The sequence below is a fragment of the Fonsecaea monophora genome (assembly GCF_001642475.1).
Source record: "Fonsecaea monophora strain CBS 269.37 chromosome Unknown Scaff152, whole genome shotgun sequence".
NCBI classification, from domain to species: domain Eukaryota; kingdom Fungi; phylum Ascomycota; class Eurotiomycetes; order Chaetothyriales; family Herpotrichiellaceae; genus Fonsecaea; species Fonsecaea monophora.
This window is the reverse complement of record NW_019174083.1, coordinates 1-18,683: the sequence shown is the minus strand read 5'-3', so window position 1 is coordinate 18,683 and position 18,683 is coordinate 1. Positions and strand designations below refer to the sequence as shown.

General features: G+C 53.4%; 7 protein-coding genes across 7 annotated transcripts; 5 read left to right on the top strand and 2 right to left on the bottom strand.

Annotated features, from left to right (window-relative positions):
• Window positions 1-1,211: 1,211 nt before the first annotated feature.
• AYO21_11287 (hypothetical protein) lies at window positions 1,212-5,391 on the top strand (the record flags this gene model as incomplete). Its single annotated transcript, XM_022661183.1, has 5 exons — window positions 1,212-1,552; window positions 1,625-3,026; window positions 4,180-4,218; window positions 4,362-4,477; window positions 4,578-5,391. 5 exons carry the CDS (start codon window positions 1,212-1,214, stop codon window positions 5,389-5,391), a joined length of 2,712 nt encoding a protein of 903 aa, XP_022506497.1.
• Window positions 5,392-6,010: 619 nt separating this feature from the next.
• AYO21_11286 (glutamate-tRNA ligase) lies at window positions 6,011-7,840 on the bottom strand (the record flags this gene model as incomplete). Its single annotated transcript, XM_022661182.1, has 1 exon — window positions 6,011-7,840. The coding sequence occupies one exon, from the start codon at window positions 7,838-7,840 to the stop codon at window positions 6,011-6,013; it is 1,830 nt and encodes a 609-aa protein (XP_022506496.1).
• Window positions 7,841-8,309: 469 nt separating this feature from the next.
• On the top strand, window positions 8,310-9,599 carry AYO21_11285 (hypothetical protein; the record flags this gene model as incomplete). Its single annotated transcript, XM_022661181.1, has 1 exon — window positions 8,310-9,599. One exon carries the CDS (start codon window positions 8,310-8,312, stop codon window positions 9,597-9,599), a length of 1,290 nt encoding a protein of 429 aa, XP_022506495.1.
• A 512-nt stretch (window positions 9,600-10,111) lies between these two features.
• AYO21_11284 (hypothetical protein) lies at window positions 10,112-11,606 on the bottom strand (the record flags this gene model as incomplete). The annotated part of the gene is made up of 2 exons (XM_022661180.1): window positions 10,112-11,232; window positions 11,354-11,606. The coding sequence occupies 2 exons, from the start codon at window positions 11,604-11,606 to the stop codon at window positions 10,112-10,114; spliced, it is 1,374 nt and encodes a 457-aa protein (XP_022506494.1).
• Window positions 11,607-12,704: 1,098 nt separating this feature from the next.
• On the top strand, window positions 12,705-13,687 carry AYO21_11283 (hypothetical protein; the record flags this gene model as incomplete). Its single annotated transcript, XM_022661179.1, has 2 exons — window positions 12,705-12,975; window positions 13,032-13,687. 2 exons carry the CDS (start codon window positions 12,705-12,707, stop codon window positions 13,685-13,687), a joined length of 927 nt encoding a protein of 308 aa, XP_022506493.1.
• Window positions 13,688-14,435: 748 nt separating this feature from the next.
• On the top strand, window positions 14,436-15,287 carry AYO21_11282 (haloacid dehalogenase, type II; the record flags this gene model as incomplete). Its single annotated transcript, XM_022661178.1, has 1 exon — window positions 14,436-15,287. One exon carries the CDS (start codon window positions 14,436-14,438, stop codon window positions 15,285-15,287), a length of 852 nt encoding a protein of 283 aa, XP_022506492.1.
• A 1,883-nt stretch (window positions 15,288-17,170) lies between these two features.
• On the top strand, window positions 17,171-18,664 carry AYO21_11281 (hypothetical protein; the record flags this gene model as incomplete). The annotated part of the gene is made up of 1 exon (XM_022661177.1): window positions 17,171-18,664. One exon carries the CDS (start codon window positions 17,171-17,173, stop codon window positions 18,662-18,664), a length of 1,494 nt encoding a protein of 497 aa, XP_022506491.1.
• Between the last annotated feature and the right edge of the window lie 19 nt (window positions 18,665-18,683).

Below are 18,683 nucleotides of genomic sequence, written 5' to 3'. Positions count from 1 at the left end.
TTTTTTTTTTTTTTTTTGGTGTGTGATTTTTCACTTGGTGGGGGGGCTATGTTGCAGGAAATTACGAGGGAATAAATGATATTGATGATTATTTTCTTCGGAGTGGGGGCCTTGGTGGTGAGTGAATTTCTCGTTGGTACTGAGAGTGAGTATGCTGGGTGCCTTTGTCTATATATCACTTCAGCCTTGTCTGGGATTAAAAGTGGGGCGGACATGCCCATGCAAGGCTGAGGGTGATTTAAGGGCTCTAGCTTGGCGAAATAGGTACAAGGGGTCCAACAGAGAGAGCTAGTTTTACGAGGAGATTACAATTTGTACCTCGTACAACACTTGAGCTTGGGCTCAATCAATGAGGCCAGGAATCGAGCCTCGACAATATACGAGGTACTTGCGCTTTCCTATCGCTTGTTCACAGTGGACAGGACGGAGCATTTCATCCGCTCCTCCACTTTCGCCGGATGCTAACTATGGGACTTGCGGTGAAGACTGCAGGATATCATCTCGGGCAGGCGGGTAAAAATACTCGGACTATTGAGTGGGAAAAGCGACGTATTCAGTGGGAGAAAGGACGATTCCAAGGTCAAGGGCACGAACAGTTCCCCGCATGTTTCACGATGGCGGACACAATATCTGAGCTAGCCCAAGAAAAATTACAAAGATCTAAGCAATCCGAAAGCCGGACAAGAAACATGCTTCAACAGTTGCCGGTTTGTCAGTTGGGCTCTGGCAAGGATGTGGTCAATGGGGAGGCTGTCTCCACGAAACCAGGGTTATCAAAGCGCGACCTCATAAAGGCCTTTCAGGCCAAGGGCTCGAGGAAGCACCTTCATGGTGAGGGTTGAACATATGATCCAAAGTGGACAATTTCTAGGGCATCATCTCATCTTGATGTGACCCTCTGCGAACTGGTGATTGAGGAGGTATCGTCGAATACTTTCCAATTTAAGCTCTTTCCAATATCGGATTAGTGTCTTGGGACTACCGGGGAGTCCCTTGGCTTGGCACTAGACCCGTCTCGGAAGGGATCGAAAGTCGCGACTGCGAACATTTCTTCAAGTCGCCCGTTACTGCAGCGCATTGCGACACGCTTTGGCCAATTCCCTTGATACCCTTCTGACGGGCGTGGTGCGTGGAGTCGTTTCTTTCCAAGCCTTGTCGCTGTCGACCATGTCATAGTGTTGTATCACTCGTCCAGCCAACCGCGATGCACCATGGCGCCCGCGCAAGCATATGTGACCAGCTATCCCCCACGAATTCGCCAGTACACCAACACCCTCCTCCAGCCCGTTCTCCAGACCCAAAATGTCGTGCCCGGCGGTCGCACCACCAAACGAGGGACAACCATAATCAACTACGCAGATGATGCCTACGATGAGGACGACTTTGAAGACAGCGAGGGGCCCCGGCGACCGACCGGACTGCGATCGCTACGACGGGAAGAGCTCGAGAAAAAGGAACCGCAGCATGAAAAGGTGGGAAAGGAAATACACGAGCCTGTCGATGTGCAGCCCATTTATCGGGATTGGATAATCAGGAGGACCGTGAGGCCCACGTTAGTGCTGCCCCCTCGACCTGTTGAAATCTCACTGTAGTGTTATTGACCAAGTTTTGTTGTGTCGAACAGGACCGATGCCCAGGCACACATCCAGTCGCAACTCCCACTCACCCTTATACCGATACGTATCGATCTCGATGTACCTCCCTACCAGCCTGAAGCGCCTTTCCCCCTGCCACGCACAGGGGACATCGGAGTCAACCCTTCTCTCCCAATGTTCAAGAAACCTGAACCTTTGCCGGGCTACAAGATACGGGACATTTTTCTGTGGAATCTCCACGAGAATCTGCTCACTCCGGATGACTTCGCGCAGTGTTTCGTCCGCGAATTGGACTTGCCGAACCAAACGGGCCTTGCCATGAACGTCAGTCAGCAAATACGGACCCAACTGGAGGATTACGCGGGTGTTGCCATGCATCCTCTCTTTCACACTCAGCAGAAGAGATCGCAAATGCCTGACACCAACCCTGCTCCAACACCGTCAGCTTTTGTCAATGGAAGCTCTCGTGGCGGCACACCCCGGGCGCACCTGGGGGCTTCCATCTCGCGTCCAACCTCTACGACACCGGGAACTCCCGCCATTTCAACACCTCATCCTATTACATTGACCAACGGCGCTTCTATAACAGCAGTCGCTTCTCCGCTACCACCAGAACCCCTGATTGAGCAGCAGGATGACTCTGAAGATCCATTTCTTAATCCGGACGACACGTACCGCTGCATAATTACGCTCTCAATCTACCTCTCCTCGAAACTTTACCAAGACAAATTCGAATGGTCATTGTTACATCCACCGGGTGCTGCAGAGGCATTTGCAAGACAGACTTGCGCAGACATGGGATTGGGCGGCGAATGGGTTATGGCCATCACTCATGCGATCTACGAAGCAGTGTTGCGACTGAAGAAGGAGGCGTGCGAAGGCGGCATGGTCATGATCGGTGGGAACCATTTAAGCGGAGAAATCGACAACCAAGCCGTCCGAGGCGAAGAAGGTGCCGGGTGGAGATACGACATTGACGATTTTGGCGCCGAATGGGAGCCTAAATTCGAGGCTCTGAGTAAAGAAGAGCTCGAGAAGAGAGAGGGTGATCGTGAACGTCAACTGAGGAGATTGCGGAGAGAGACTGCCAAATTCAGCTCCACAGCTGGGATGGTGCCCTCTGCTCGAGAACAGGAAGCACAGCAACGAGGAAGTTACTTTGACTACACCACCATTGGGAGCGCCGGGACAGGAGAGGACACTCCCCTCATGGGACGTGGAGAAAGAAGCAAGAAGAAGCGGCGGTTCCGATCGCTCTCTCCCGTGGCAAAGGCACAGACCCCGGATGCTACTGGAAGCTCTGCTGGTGCTGGCTGGGGAGGCGAAGGCAATCGACTGCAGGAATACGAGAGGCAGAATTGGCGGTGTAAACATTGTCTCATTTGGGGCAGCGCCGTCTGGGCTGTTCGGGATGGACCTATGGGTCCTAGAGTGAGTCCCCTCCTGTTTCCCTTTTGCTTCTGCCTCTGTCTTTCCAACTTGTGATTGCGACTCCTGAACCCCTTTGAGATTTGACGATGCTGACTGGTGATGTTCGAGCAGACACTATGCAACAGTTGCGGGTTGGTCTACGAGCGAGACAAGAAGCTGCCTGTGTGGAATGAGGGATTGCACCGGCATACCTTACCACTCGGCAGGTAGTCGAGTTTGTTGTCTGTGCGGGTTTGAAACGGAACGTCCTTACTCTTTCTCGTCTTTCGTGAGCCTCGATTGAGTCCTCGCGGTGCTTGTGCATTATATTCTGGAGCTGTTCAGGAGTGGGTGGGATCTCTGGTCAGAAAAAGGAAGAGCTGGTCAGGCTACATGCATCGGGGCATTACGGTTTTTGAAATGATCGGACGGGGACTGCGAGGCGCGAATATATCAGCCAGTCTTTGGTTGCATATGCAATGTGCCGGAATGGAATGTAGAACTACCCCAGATTTTCCAGAAGGATGCCTCTATTTGGGCGGCATATAGTGTCTTGTCTGATGGCTATTACATCAAACAAGAAGAATGAGACTTTTGTGGCCGAATGAGGTACTGAACAACTTACACAGTCAACATGTAGTATTAGTGGGTGTCTTTGTACGCGATGACTGTCACAACGGCGCAGCCTCGTCCGATAAGATAAGATGGCGGATCAGAGATGCACGGAGCACACGAGGCTGAACTGCGCATCTGGACTCCAGCAGCGAAATAGTTGCCAGATCACGAAACTTGTCAAGTCGCGCAAACACCATCCTCCACCCATTTACGAGTCTTCGACGTGTTCCCTCCATTCTCCGTGCTTACATCTGTCACATCCGTCCCGATATGCGGTAGTGTTTTCCTCTTGTGCCGTCACACTTTTCTCCCTTCATTTACCCACCTACATATTCCCCGAGTACCTGTCCAGACGCAGTTGACGTGGAAATGGTATGTTTCTTTTGGTGCCCTTTTTCGTCCCTTGCCGCAGACTACGCAATTGAGTGAACACACAGCCTGGGGTTCCTCGCTGGACATACAACTCTCCCTCTGCCTAGTTGGTGGTTCTCCGAGTCTTGACGTCGCGAGAAATTGCCATGGCTAAAGTGAAGTAACTAACTTGTGCGCAATGAAACAGGCGCAGGTCATTGCGAACTCGGGCCACGATGATATGATTGTACGTTGCTCTGCCATTCCCTTGTCCACACCCACGATGGATTCTACAATATACTTTGAATGATTGTTTCTACGGCTTCAAGAGATTGGGTTCCGCGATTGAGGAAAGAGAGTGGCCGGCTGACGGGATACGGTGGTTGACAGCACGATGCGGTCCTCGACTATTATGGCCGACGACTCGCGACTTGTTCGAGCGACAAGACTATCAAGATCTTTGAGATTGAAGGCGACCAACACCGGTTAACGGAGACGCTGAAAGGGTGAGCCCCCTCCCCCACACCCTTCTGTCACACATTGGCCTTGAGGTTTTTGTTGGCATACACTAACAAAGAGTTTGTTTTTTTCGATGGCGCATTACAGCCACGAAGGCGCGGTCTGGTGCGTGTCATGGGCGCATCCAAAGTTCGGCACTCTACTGGCCTCGTCGTCGTACGATGGCCGCGTGCACATCTACCGCGAAACGCCCTCACAACAGTCCCAGCCGGGCCAACAGTCACAGTCGTCATGGACCCTGGTCTTCACGAGCACATTCCACACCGCCTCGGTCAACATGGTCTCCTGGGCACCACCGGACCTGGGCTGTCTGCTGGCGTGTGCCTCGTCGGACGGCAACGTGTCGGTGCTCGAGTTCCGCGACAACCAGTGGGGCCACATCATCTTCCCAGCGCACCCCATGGGCGTGAACGCGGTGAGCTGGGCGCCGTCTGCCCCGCCGGGCGCCATCACGCGGAAAGACCCCGGCACCGCCGCGGCGGGCGGTGGCGGTGGGCTGGTCAAGCGGTTCGTCACGGGCGGGAGCGACAACAACGTCAAGTTGTGGGAGTTGAACCCGCAGAGCGGCACGTACGAGAACGTGCTGGTCCTGCCCAACGGCCACGGCGACTGGGTCCGCGACGTCGCCTGGTCGCCCACCCTGCTCAGCAAGTCGTATATCGCCAGCGCGAGCCAGGACAAGACGGTCAAGATCTGGACCTGCACCAACATGAACTCCGGGCCCGGCAACGTGGGCGACTGGACCCTGGCCAAGACGTTGGAGTTTGACGCCGTCACCTGGCGCGTGAGCTGGAGTCTGAGCGGCAATGTGCTCGCCGTCTCGGGCGGTGACAACAAGGTCACTCTCTGGAAGGAGGATCTGAAAGGGAACTGGGAGATGGTCAGGGAGGTGACTGAGTAGATTTACTGGTGGAAGTGCGCCGCGGTCCGTGGTCCGAGGTGGTGTGCATACCCTACAAAGAGACTTGAAGTATCTGCTACGGTCCGTGCATGCTGGCTGCGCGTACTCGGCAATCTGGGTTGAGAGGGGACAGCCTCAGCACGCGATGGAAAATCACGGAAAAAGAAAAAAGGGAAAAAAAAAAGATTTCTTACCAAATGACGACTTACTGACTGCCTTTCTTCTTTCCTTGCTCCTCTCCTGATTCTCTTCCTCGATGTACCGTATATCCCAAATCCCACCTGGGCTCGTATACAGGACATCCATGACACGGACAGAGGGATATTGAACTACAAGTACAAGTACAAGTACAAGTAAAGACTACCTGGTAACTTTCGCACGCCCCCTGACGGGGACGGGTACTGCCCATACTCTTTTGCGTGGAGGGAATGTGAAGTATGTCCATACATACATACATATTCCAGCTTCCTACATCCTACAACGACAGGCATAAAATGGACCAAGGCATAGGATAGGTCGAGCATGAAACTACGAGAAGGGACACGTAAAACATCAAGACACGGGAAAATGAGAGGAGTCGATCGATTAGTATTATATATATCCCTCTCTCTCTCCCCTCTTACGGACGCAGCGCATATGCTTTCCACTCCTTGTCGACTCGTCTCTTGCCGTCGACATCGCCTTTCCACCCTTGAGCCTGGACGACGGGCTTGGTCGTGACGGACTCGAACTCTCGAGCCCGTAGATTCGCGTCTTGGATTCTCGCGATACACGTCCCCCGCCCCAGGATCTCCAGTGTCTCGGCGATGCCGGGCCCTTGTCTGCCGCCCAGCAATGCCCAGCGGAGGTAGTGGTACAGCTCCCGTTTCCAGGTCCGCGCGTCGACGGACTCGTCGGGTCCGCTCGCTTCGAGGGAACGGAGGTGCGAGAGGTGCGTGTCCCGGGTCCACGACTCTTCGGGGATCAAAGCCAGCGTTGATGCTGCGACGCGGAGCGGATGGAGGAGCCCGACGTCACTGACTTCCAAGTCGTTTTTCAGGGACACAGGCTCGAAGAACAAGGCGCACTGTTCGGCGAATTGAGATGGGGAGCGGTAGTGTAGAGATTCGACCTTCAACAACTGGGCGAGCACATCTCTTAGCTGCCTTTTCTGGGAACCAGAGGCTAGAAACTGCATGATTCTCCCAGCGCCGTACTTGTCCAAAACAGAGACGGCCACATCGCGAATCATTTGCTCAAATTCTTCTCCTCCAGCTAGCACTCGGCGGCGAGCATGTTGTTCCTGCAAAAAGTTCAATTTATCCAGCGAGACAATGGTGTTCCCCTTTGTGATTTTCAGATCAAAAAGGGATTCGAGTTGGGCGAGGTCCATGACGTCCCGTTTCTGGGTGTGAGACCAGCCCAAAAGCGCCGCGAAATTGACGAGGGCCTCCGGAAATATACCTTGGTCGCGGAATCGTGAGATGTCAGAGTTGAAGTTCCTCTTGCTGAGCTTTTGCTTGTTGGCGTCGACCAGCAGTGGGACGTGGGCGTAAGCTGGAGGCGTCCAGTCGAGGGAGTTATAGAGCGCGACATGCAGTGGTGTCGAAGCCATCCATTCGGACCCCCGGACGACGTGAGTGATGTGCATTTCATGGTCATCGCAAACATTTGCCCAATGGTAAGTGGGGAAGCCATCGGATTTCATCAGAATCGCATCCTCGTATACCGGTTCGTCCACGAGCAATCGTTTGGTCTTTTCGGCCCCGTGGCCTTGGGACTTGCCGTAGACGAGGTCATTATAGCGAGGCCACTCGGGCGGAGACAGGAAACGGATAACATGCGCTTCACCGCGGTGGGCTTTCTCTTCCGCCTGAGACGGGGAGAGGCTGTTCAGGCATTTCCTGTCATACCCCAAACTCAATCCCTTTTCGTGGCGGCGGCGATTGAGATCATCGAGACGGTCCGACGTGCAGAAGCAGCGGTATGCCTGTCCCGTCTGTAACAGGCTCTTGATGTGTGTCTTGTACAGCTCGAGTCGTTCAGACTGTCGATATGGGCCGTAAGGTCCTCCTACTTCAGGGCCTTCGTCCCATTGCAGCCCAGCCCACCTCAGATCTCTGTACAACTGGTCCTCTGCACCGGGTATCGTCCTCTTTGCATCGGTGTCCTCGATTCGAAGAAGGAACTGGCCGTTCGTCGCTCGAGCAAGGAGGTAATTGAACAACGCAGTACGGATGGAGCCTAGGTGAAGATTGCCCGTGGGAGAGGGAGCGAACCGAGTTCGAGCTGGTGTTGAGGGCAGCTTTCCTCGTTTTGGGGTGGAATGCGTCGTGGTGCTGCCGTTACTGGTTGGCGCAGTCGAGGCTTTGCGACTCGGGACAAGCGAATGCCCCTTTGCCGCGGTCTGACGGGCACGACATGAATTGCACACCCATCCAGTGACGCGGATGGCAGGCCTCGCCCTCATGGACAACAGGAGAAGACGTTGCAATTGATAAAGAAAGAATGCAAGGTGTGGTAATCAATGCAAAATTCCTAGACTCGAAATCACCAGAAGATTCACGGTCCAACCAGTAGGAAAAGAGGGAAGCAGTCCAAACTCTTCGAATGCTTCTATTCCTCCGCCGTCCGGGTTAATCGTCAGGTATCCATACACATGCAGCCCTATACCTGGTAGTGAATAATAATTGCTTGCGCGCCACCACTGGATCTGTTGAAGATTAGGCCCGACTTTTCGTGCTAGCTCGCGCTGGGTTGAACGAAAACTGCGAAGTCAATCTCCACTCATCTTTCTCACAGAACCTGTCGATTAGTTGTCATCTGCTGGATGCCTCGAAGCGTTTAATTATTTTCCACTTTCCATCAACACCGACATTCTCTGCTTCCCGCACATATCTCTCGATACACACATCTCCCAATAGATTTGAAACAAAAACATGGACGGCGATACCCCCAACACTGGCGCCGAGATTGATCTCTACGAGATCCTCGGCGTCCCCAGAGATGCCTCTCAAGCCGATATCCGCAAAGCATACAGAAAAGCGGCTCTCGCCAGCCACCCCGACAAAGTGCCTCCCGAGGAGCGAGAAGAGGCAGAAGCTCGTTTCAAAGCCGCCTCCCAGGCTTACGAAATCCTTTACGACGACGAAAAGAGACATCTCTACGATGCCCACGGCATGGCTGCCTTCGATGGGTCCCGCGGGCCCGGGGGCATGGGTGGGGAGGTGAACATGGAAGACATCCTCAACCTGTTCGGCATGGGTGGTGGGATCCCGGGGATGGGCATGCCGGGGATGGGCATGCCGGGGATGGGCGGCCGCAAAATGCGACGAAGTCCCGATGAAAATCAGAAATACGAAGTCACTCTGGAAGATTTGTACAAAGGCAAGACTGTCAAGTTCTCTTCCACCAAGAACGTCATCTGTTCGAAATGCAAGGGTACCGGTGGTGCAGAGAAGGCACAAGCAAAAGAGTGCTCCGCTTGCAAGGGGCAGGGTGTCAAGCAGGTTCTGAGCCAGGTGGGTCCGGGCATGTTGACCCAGCGCATGGTCGAGTGCGGTGCCTGCGAGGGTACAGGCCAGGTTTTCAATCCCAAGGACAAATGCAAGAAATGCAAGGGCAAAAGGGTCACGGAAGAGAAGAAGCAGCTCGAACTCTACATCCCCCGTGGTGCTCGGGAAGGCGATCAAATCAAACTCGAAGGCGAGGCAGATCAGATCCCAGGGGCGGAGCAGACTGGAGACATCATTTTTCACCTTGTTGAGCAGCCTCACGAGGTGTTCCAGCGCACGGGCAACGATCTCAGCGCAAAGCTCGACGTCACCCTCGCCGAGGCGCTGACGGGCTTCCACCGCGTCGTCCTCAAGCACCTCGACGGGCGGGGCATTGAACTGAGGCACCCGCAAGAACCAGGCCAGATCCTCCGCCCTGGCGAAGTGCTCAAGGTCCACGGTGAAGGCATGCCGCTCAAGAAGTCTGACGCAAAGGGAGATCTCTATCTCGTCGTCGAGATCGCCTTCCCTGAAGATGGCTTCTTCTTGGATAAGCCCGAGGCGTTGGAGCAACTGCAGAAACTCCTCCCTGGCCCGGAGCCACCGATCGAAGCCGAGGAAACCGACGAGGTGAGTTTCGAGGTGGCAGACATTGACGAAATCGGAGGCCAGGAGGCCCAAGGAGCGTGGGAGGATGAAGATGGTCCGCAGGGTGCGCAGTGCCAGACTCAGTAAGCAAAAGATTAGGTTTCCGGGATGTCAAGGGGCTGGTTGGACGGACGCGACACGACGTTATGACTCAAAAGACATCCAGAAACAAGGGATGGGGGAAAGCAAAGCATTAGACGGCGTTTTTGATGCAGGGTTTCTTGGGGAAAGCATTGTACCGGCGTTGCTCTAGAAATGACGAGTTGGGCTCGCTCCTGAGACGAAGGAAGATCCATACTCTCCCATGTTGTAGAGAGGTTTCTTCATGTCCGTGCTCCCAGGCTCCGATTTGATCTGATTCGGGTTACCGCGTTGTTTGATGGTGGTTGATGCTGGGTGGCCGGATCTTCCTGGCTCGAAGGTATTGAATCTATCCAAGCTGAAATATACATCTCCTCTAGGTGACCAAGTCTTAAGAACATGAACGATGCTCCACTTTCTCCCAGCATAAGAGACCTTCCTTTCTGGCCCCTGCTCTTTTCCGCATCCTGATCCGCTCCGTTCTCGACCGGCTCGGGCTCGGGCGCTCCTGATGCTCTCTAGCGCCCGTCAAATTTCTTCTTCAGCCTTTCCGGAGTAACTCTGTAACATGTGGGAAACCAACTCTTGAGCTCCTCGCCGTCTGTCCCTTCAATCATGCTTGCAGCGGCTTTTGCGCACAAAAAACACAAGACCATTCCATGCCCCTGGAACGAGGCAGCCAAATATAGCCCTTGCTCACCGGGCACAGGTCCTACAAAAGGATAACCGTCGCATGAGAAGCCCATGACGCCAGACCAGATTCGCCGACATCGACCTTCCGGGTTGTCTTTGCCCCAATTCTTCGCGCCAAAGTATCGCTCTGTACATTCCAAGAGATAGTCTGCGCTGTTCTTGTCATAGGTGGTATCATCAGTATTCCCGTATTCGGACGTTCCCTCGTCTTGTGCAACGTGCATACCACCTCCGATCACAATGTCACCCTCAAACTTGGAGCCGGCAGGGCGAGAGATCATGTATTCAAAGCCTTCATCGTAGACAAAGGAGTAGGTAGTTTCTAGTCCCTTTTGAGGCATGCTCTGTCCAGGCCGTTGAGCTGTCACGACTCCTCGCAAAGGGACGATCACCCCTTGGAGTTGCGGATAGAGGTGTGCAGTATAGCCATTTGTAGCTAGGACGAGTGTTGTGGCTTTGATATTGCCACGTGGTGTCGAGATGGTCCACTTCCCATCTGCAGTACATCTGGACAAGCTTTTTGCAGGAGTGTTGCATTGAAGGTTAAGTCCCTTTTGCAGAGCGAGCTTTAGTACGCCGATCGTGAACTTGTACGCACTCAGACTCCCTGATTCATACTCAAGCCCTCCAACACTGTTCGGTGCCAGAAATTTCTCTGCCGTCTCCTGGCTATTGTGGAAAATGTGCTTCGGAGCATTTTCCTTGCCCATCAACTTCTCCATTAGCACGACCGATTCTCGAGCCTTTTCAAATTGCTTCTCGTCGTAAAAGACGTCAATGGTTTGACACCTCACAGAATCGCAGTCGATGTTGTTCTCGCGGGCGAATTTGTGAACCGAGACCATGCAGTTGTATTCTAGGTTGGTGATCTTCATGGCATCTTCTGCCCCCACAGATTGAACATTGTCGAGGAAGGATCGATAGGTAGCTGTCTTAGTGTGACCTCCTTCAAACGGGTCATGTTAGGGAGTGCTCGTGAACCATGAAGGAGAGAGGTCGTCTTATCAGCTGGTAAGAAGGACAAACGTCAAGGAGGACAAGTCAGTTTCTGGTGACTCCAGACCTACCATTTCGACCACTGGCACCACTGGCAGCCTGACGTGCCTCCAGAAGTACAACCTTGAGGGCTGGATTCGATGAAAGCAGATTGTAAGAAATAGAGGCGCCGCTGACTCCTGAGCCAATGATGGCTATATCAACCTCATCGGGGAGTTCGGCGGTCGTGCGACAATCTGCTATCTCATCGGGTGGATCTTGCCAGTAGCTCTGGATAGGATGATCGCGGGGCAGACCTGGAGGTATACTGGCTCTTTGTTCCATTGGAAGAAGCAGGGAGGACACGATCGAGATCTGAGAGGGCTGGAGGAGAGTCGAGGAAGCTGACAGAGAGTCAGACAGAGGACACTGTCTGGCACTATATGGGGAGTACCGAGCAGTGGACCTCACAGTGACCGGGAGCACTAATCGTGGCACCGATCAGCCCGTGAGGTTACATAAAGGAGAGGCAATAGAGATATTTCGGCTGATTGTACGAGCGCAGGCAGTTGCCTCACGTGACTCAACCTGCGGCAGCCCCAACCCTTTGCCGGACTAACGCCGCTTGCGGCTGCTAAGCCAGTAGTCAGAGGGCGCCTAGCAAACCTGGCTCGCGGGTGGAGGTGGCTGCCGGGTGGCTGCTGGGGGGTCCTGGCACCTGGGTGGTGCTGGCAGCCCGGCGCCTGGGCTCCAGTCTTTCGCTCGCCTCGCCTTCTCGTCTTTGCCCCGTCACCTGTCGACCTCCGACTTTCGTTTCTGTCTTTGTTCTTCCCAAATCCCTTCCGACCAACAACTCTCCGCTCCCATTCTCACTCACCACCTCGTTCCCACCGACGTCTTGAGTGTTGCGCCCGTCCGATACCTCTCTCCTGCTTGTCTCTGACGCAAGCCGTATCCGCCATCATCGTCATCCCCTCCCGAAGTCACCCATTGATACAAATCGATCAAAGTGACGCCCCGCTCCACCACTACCCAAGTGACAGCTTTGCTGGATCACAGCGCTCTCTTCGCGACTCCTCCGCTATCGACGGTGGCGCGCAAACCACCGCGGAAGGACTTCATTTGCGCGATTTCATGTCCTCTACAAGCCGGCCAACTGCCATCCCGCCATCCCCAACTTCTCCCTCTGAATCGGGCCTCAAGCGACGGCGCCTGTCTGACAATCTTCCGCACTCCCCCATTTCCCCTTCTTTTATGTCAGTCGCTACAAAGAGCTATGTCTCCTCTTACGGAAATACACATAATTCCGACGAGACTTCGGGGCGCTCGTCTCCGAACTCACCAAAGGCTTCAGCACCGCGTAACCAACAACCGTTGTCCCGTACCACGCCGTCCCTGCCAACCCCTGCGCACAGTGTGACGGGCACTTCCTCTGGATTTGAAATGGCTGATGATATCGATTCACATCGTGACAAGCGTCAAAGACTTGATTCGGATAGAGATCAAGAGGCGGATCAAATGGAGGTAGAACCCCTTGGAGAGGCAACAAATCATGATCGGAACGATGAGATGGAAATAGAGGGCGAAATTGCTACCAAGGAGAACAGCGCTGAACTGGGAGCTACTGGAAAGGCTGCAGAGCTAACGGTGGATGAGAAGACCCTGGACCAACTACAGAAAGATATGGGTGAAGCCTTTCTTCTCTGCAGATCCAGTAAGACTCTCCACTTCTCCACCACTCACAATCTATCCTTGCAGGTTTGTTAACAGACATTCTCACAGAAGTTGAGCGCCAGAAACCGAACCCGCAGCAGCATTTGTTGGCATTATATGGTCTGGGCCCATTATTGCACAGTGTCGCTCGCACCGATCCGAGGACTGGTGAGAAAATAAATAAGCTGCGGAAATCGTACGAGGGTCAGATCAAGGGATTCGCTCTGGCGGGGCGGAACAAACCTGTCAAGGGCGAACGTAACGTGGAAGAAGACCAACCTGGACCGTTACGGCGCATGGCTGGATCGTCTGCTTGGGGCCTTCAACCAGATGAGCAGTGGAATGCAGAACACGCAAAGTCCAAGATTGAAGTTACGCCTGACTTCCGAAACAAGTTGAAACAAGCCATGCAAATGCAGCCAGGCACAGTTCGCAACAACGCTCACTGGGAGGATATGCTCGGATTCGATAAGCCGAAACCGAACGTGGCTCCGGTGCAACAACCAACCCCTCGGCCTGTCGCAAACGGGGTGGTACGACAGTCTCAACAACCATCTGCAGAAGCCAAACGACAGACTCGTGGGAAAAAGCGGAGTTATGGTGATGATAGTTTTGTCGGCTACGGAGAAGGCTATTCGGACCCAGAAGATGGCGATGGCGACGAATATGGCAGCCAAAGAAAACGGAAAAAGGTGATAGCCACGGACTACTGATGGATTGATCTGTGACTTACACAGCCTCAGGTTTCGTCTGGGACACCTCTTCCCTATGGACCAGATCGCTAAACGCGGTCGGCAGTCCCGTTTGGCGGCCATGCATATTCACGACATCACCTTTGAATGCATATTCTTTGCCATATTTTGCATGCACGGGATGTTTTCAAGATACCCTAATGAGGACAGATAGAGAGAACAGAAAAAGGGACACGGGCGATGGGCGGTCAAAACTCGTGGAGGCGTTTCAGAAGGGGGAGGGTCGGTCTTTGTCTTTCGCATGCTATTCCAAGCATTGAACATTGGGCTGCAGGGAGGATGGAGGCAGGATATTCGTGGTTTTCCCTGATTCGGGATGGCGAGTGACGGTTTCTACTATTACTTCTGCTCGATCAGCGTCGACAGAGCTCAAACTACAATGGGGGGAAAATAGCGGCGGCCTCCGGATGACATTGCAGGTCTGTTCACGCCTTGTGGCATCGTCCTGAGGCGCGTTGTGTACGAGCGATCATGACACTAAATGAACAACACATTCATCGAAAACCTGCCTATATATCTTTCACCTGTCTCATAATGCCGCCTTTGATTGTTCCGGGAGAGACGAGGTATTCATATTTCACGGTTGCAGTCGTGTTTTCTTCAAGTGCAGCCACACCATTTCATCGACCTCGCCAATTGACTTGATACGAGCTCGATCTGCTTTGTAGGTCAAACTCTTCCACCCAAAGAAACACAGCCCAAAGACAAGATGGCTTCGTCCTATCTACCTATGCCCGAGCCTACCGTGCCCAAAAGACCACTATCGTCCTACAAACTCATCTCGTACGACATCTACGGCACGCTCATCGACTGGGAGACGGCCATTGTGAGGCTACTTCAACCGCTAGTCTCGCGCATCCCCTCATCCTCCCCCCTCAGCCAGGAATACCAAGACAGCACGAGCCCTGGGACCGAAGGACGGATCCGACTCGCGGCGAAGTACAACGACATCGAACATGAGTTGGAGGAAAAGAATCCATCTCAACAGTATGACGAGCTCCTGCACGACATCTACCTGCGCATCGCGTCCGACTTTGGCCTCGAAGTCACCGGCTCGACCGAGGAGGAAGCAAAGCGGTTCGGCGAGAGCATAGGCACCTGGACACCGTTCCCGGACACGGTCGACGCGTGCCAGCGGCTGGTGAAGCACGGGTTCAAGCTGGTGCCGCTGTCCAACGTCGACCGGGCCAGTTTCGCGCGCACCTGCTCGGGACCGCTGAGCGACGTCGACTTCTTCCGCGTCTACACGGCCCAGGACATCGGCTCGTACAAGCCCGACCTCCGCAACTTCGAGTACCTCATCACGCACGCCAAGGAGGACGCCGGCGTGGAGAAGCACGAGATCCTGCACGTCGCGCAGAGCATCTTCCACGATCACATCCCGGCCAAGAAGATGGGGTTGGCCAGCGCGTGGATCAACCGGAAGGGGGCGGGCATGGGTGGCAACGAGGCTATCAGAGGCATCCATGAACGGGGAGAGGTCGGGTATGGATGGAGGTTTGGGACATTGGGGGAGTTGGCAGATGAGGTTGAGAGGGAGAAAGGACAGGGAGGGAAGTAGTGTATCGCAGTGGAGGATCTTGACATGTTGTTCTTCGTCTTTGATGCCATTGCCAGTGCCCTGTCTCAGAGCCGCGCTCCCCAAGCCGTCTATCTTACATCCCCGTCTGTCAAGCCTTCTCGTGAAAGTCGGCGCTACACAACAACCTTCTCTTATACTCCTTTCAATCTTTCTTCTCCGAGACGTTTCTGGTTGTGCAAGAGCCTTTGCATTCCGTCTTGGATCACTGCTCTCGGTGATGGGAGCCCTGCCCAGTTAGATCTGGTTGTTTCGGTCAGTCAGTATTACGCTGTAGACTTGAAACGGTTGTCGAGCTGCTTACCTGCAGGGTCTTCTGGTCCCAGCCCTTGGTGAAACCTTTAATCTTTTCCACATGGTGTGACTGTTCGTTGCTTCAATCCCATTGTATGGCTTTCCGACATGGCTCCCTTCTGCCGTATGCCTCAGCAAAACATGGCCCGTTTTGGCAAATACTTTGTCGAATCGCATGATGTGCAGGTCTGAAACGCCGGCCATCACAACGGCGTGTGAGTCCGGGTAGTCCATGGGTATTTCGCAGTCCGAAAGGCCTCTGGTGCCCAGAACCAGCTGTCACTGTGACAGAGGTGTGAAACAGATTGATCGCCTTTGTTCTGGGTTGGGAAGTAGGCGATGGCCATGTATTGTTTACATATGTCGATGTTGTGCTGATTGTGCGGAGAGAGGTTCAGTCAGTCTTGTGATATAGAAACATATGCAGTGTGCTCTCGAATGTGATAGACAGGGTATTCTCGCCTCTTCCTCTGGCGTTTGATCTATGGACATGAGCCCTTTGAAGACATTGTCGCGATCCGTGTAATTCAGCTAGCAGGAACTCTCAGAAACGATTTGCTCGCTACACTCCTGAATTTCTTCTCTGTGATGACTCGAGTGTACATTTCGAGTGCTGCAACGGGGTTCTGCTCGCTTGAAATCATAGTGAAGGTTCAATGAGGTAATGCGGGCGAGGAGTGTGTTGGTCAGTGGCCGGCGCATGCGACTTGGCTTCAGGGAGTATTTCGATCACTCCGAGACGCTGTTAGCTGATGTGGTGTTGGAGGGGGAGGGATTATACCTTCCTCAGTTAATCCACCGATCTCGAGCGAGCAGATACGCCTCAATAGATGTATGTGGTCGTGCGGTGTGGGGGACGAGCCGAACATCAGCCGCGCCAGACTTCATCGTCTTCGTAGTTTGCTTTGCCTTTCTCTTCTTTCCTTCCCACAATCTTCCATTACTCGGCAGAGGCAAAACGCTAAACTATGGCACGCAGATCCATTCCTCGAGTCACAGCACATTTGCCGACAGGTATGGACGAGATTCGCGATCTTCGAACCAGAGACGAGGCTCTCGCTCCGAGGTCAAGGTCATTAAACCGATTGAGGAAATGTAGCAATAAGCCACACTGCAGCCCCTGCTTGGCTTCTGCCCAATAGTCGACAAGATGGCTGGATCTCCCCCAAGGTCTTCAGGACACCGTCCATTTCATTCAATCTTCTTGTTCCACCTCTGCTTAGGAGCCCTTTCCTCCTGAACCATGTCTCTGAGGTTTTCACATACATACTCAACAGACGGTCATGGCAAATGCTCGCCGCAGTGCTCGATCCAATCTTTTCATCCAACATGATCCAAATGCTTCCCGTTACAGCCAACGACTCTCGAAGGAGCAATGGGAAGATATCAGGCCCAGAGTGGTGGCACTCTGCAGTCAAGACGTCAGTATTTCTGGCATCCTACGAGAGTTGCAGTCCAGTAATATCTCTGTGACACGAAACCAACTTGACGGGAAAATGAAGAGATGGGGGCTTAAGGGGAGCACTCAAGGGCCTTCAACGCAGGCCATGCTTGCTGTTCCATATGCCGCAATGTCGGAGCAAGCAGCCATTTCGGGAGAGAATGCGAGAAATCCAGCAGAGCTACTCTCGCAGAGTGCTAACTCTTCATTGTCGACTATGAACCCTGCTGGTTCAAGTTACGGCTCGGCTCCCGAATCCAAACCGCCTCAACTCGAGGAAGCCTCCCCATTCGAACCTACCGGACTGAGCCGAATCTCGAAGTCGCAATACATAGCAGACGCATCCGACACCGATATCATCATGACCGAATATTCCGTTATTCCACCTACCATGGTGCCGTCAGAAAGCTCGGCTGGTGCTGCTGCATCTGATCTCCAACCTCAAGCCAGAGAGATGATGGAAACAGAAGACAATAACATTACGCAGAGTTTCACCCGCAAACAAGATTCTCCCAAGCACAGCCTGGGTCAAAACCCGCACCGTCTACCCCAAGTGCTACTGGACGAACGTCATCCGAGACTCGAAATTAATTCGTTATGTTTCGATGATGAGGGCCTAATACCCCGGATGTTCTGCTTTTTTGTCACCGAATATGGCGCTTCTGTTGGTGTTCTCAGACGCCTCGGATACATGGCAACGCTGCTTTTGACATTGAATTTCCAGAGCGAGGCGTATCAGATGTCACTTCGTATTGTCGATCAGATCAATCGACAAGCATCGGTTCAGGGGGTTTCGCGTCAGCTTCTGCCGTTATATGTCATATCGTGTGCTCAATGTGCTGGCTCAGTGGGCGAAAGATTGGAAGCAATGTCGCTTGTTCGACAGACATATAATTGGCTGTCAAGGTGCCATCGGTCTGGACAGCGCACCGGCCAACAGACTACGTCATGTCTGGAGGTCCTCCTCCAAGTGGAGGAAGATAACCCAGTGCAGCGAGATAAGGTGACGGCCTACTGGCTCTTGAACACTGCGCTCTCCGATTTCCAGCAAGACGACGAGCACTTTATTTGGTCAGAAATGTTGTCATGCCACAGCTTTGACAGCGCCTTTCATCTTCTCCGCGAGGACAGGGATATCTTGAACTTGATGAAGAATGCGATTACCAAGATAAAGAAGAGTCTACAAGCCTATAGGAAAGAAATCGATGGGCTATGGTGTGGCAACCTACGAGCCTTCGAAGACGATCTCTACATAGGCCGAGAATTGGCACGCTTGGTTTTGGAGCCTCGTGTGTCACAAGATGCTGGACATCTCGATGGTCTGGTCTCTCCTGAGAGCGCAGAAGATTTTGGTAACTCAACACTTGTCTCTCAACTCCTGGAACCAGTCTTGTCGGTGATGTGTGTTATGATCGGCAAGCAGGGGAGAAGAGAATGGATCGGTGACGGACATTGGAGCGCCTCAACCACCAACTTCAAACTCTCAGCTATGCTCATGGATGCGGCTCTGTCAATCCAGCGAGCAGTATGCCGTGGCCGGAAGGTTGAAGGTGGTGATGTCCTTGATGGTTTGATAACGACCGACAGCTATGAAGCTTCATCGGCGCATGTCTTCGCGAATTAAATGCCAGGGAGATGAGGAA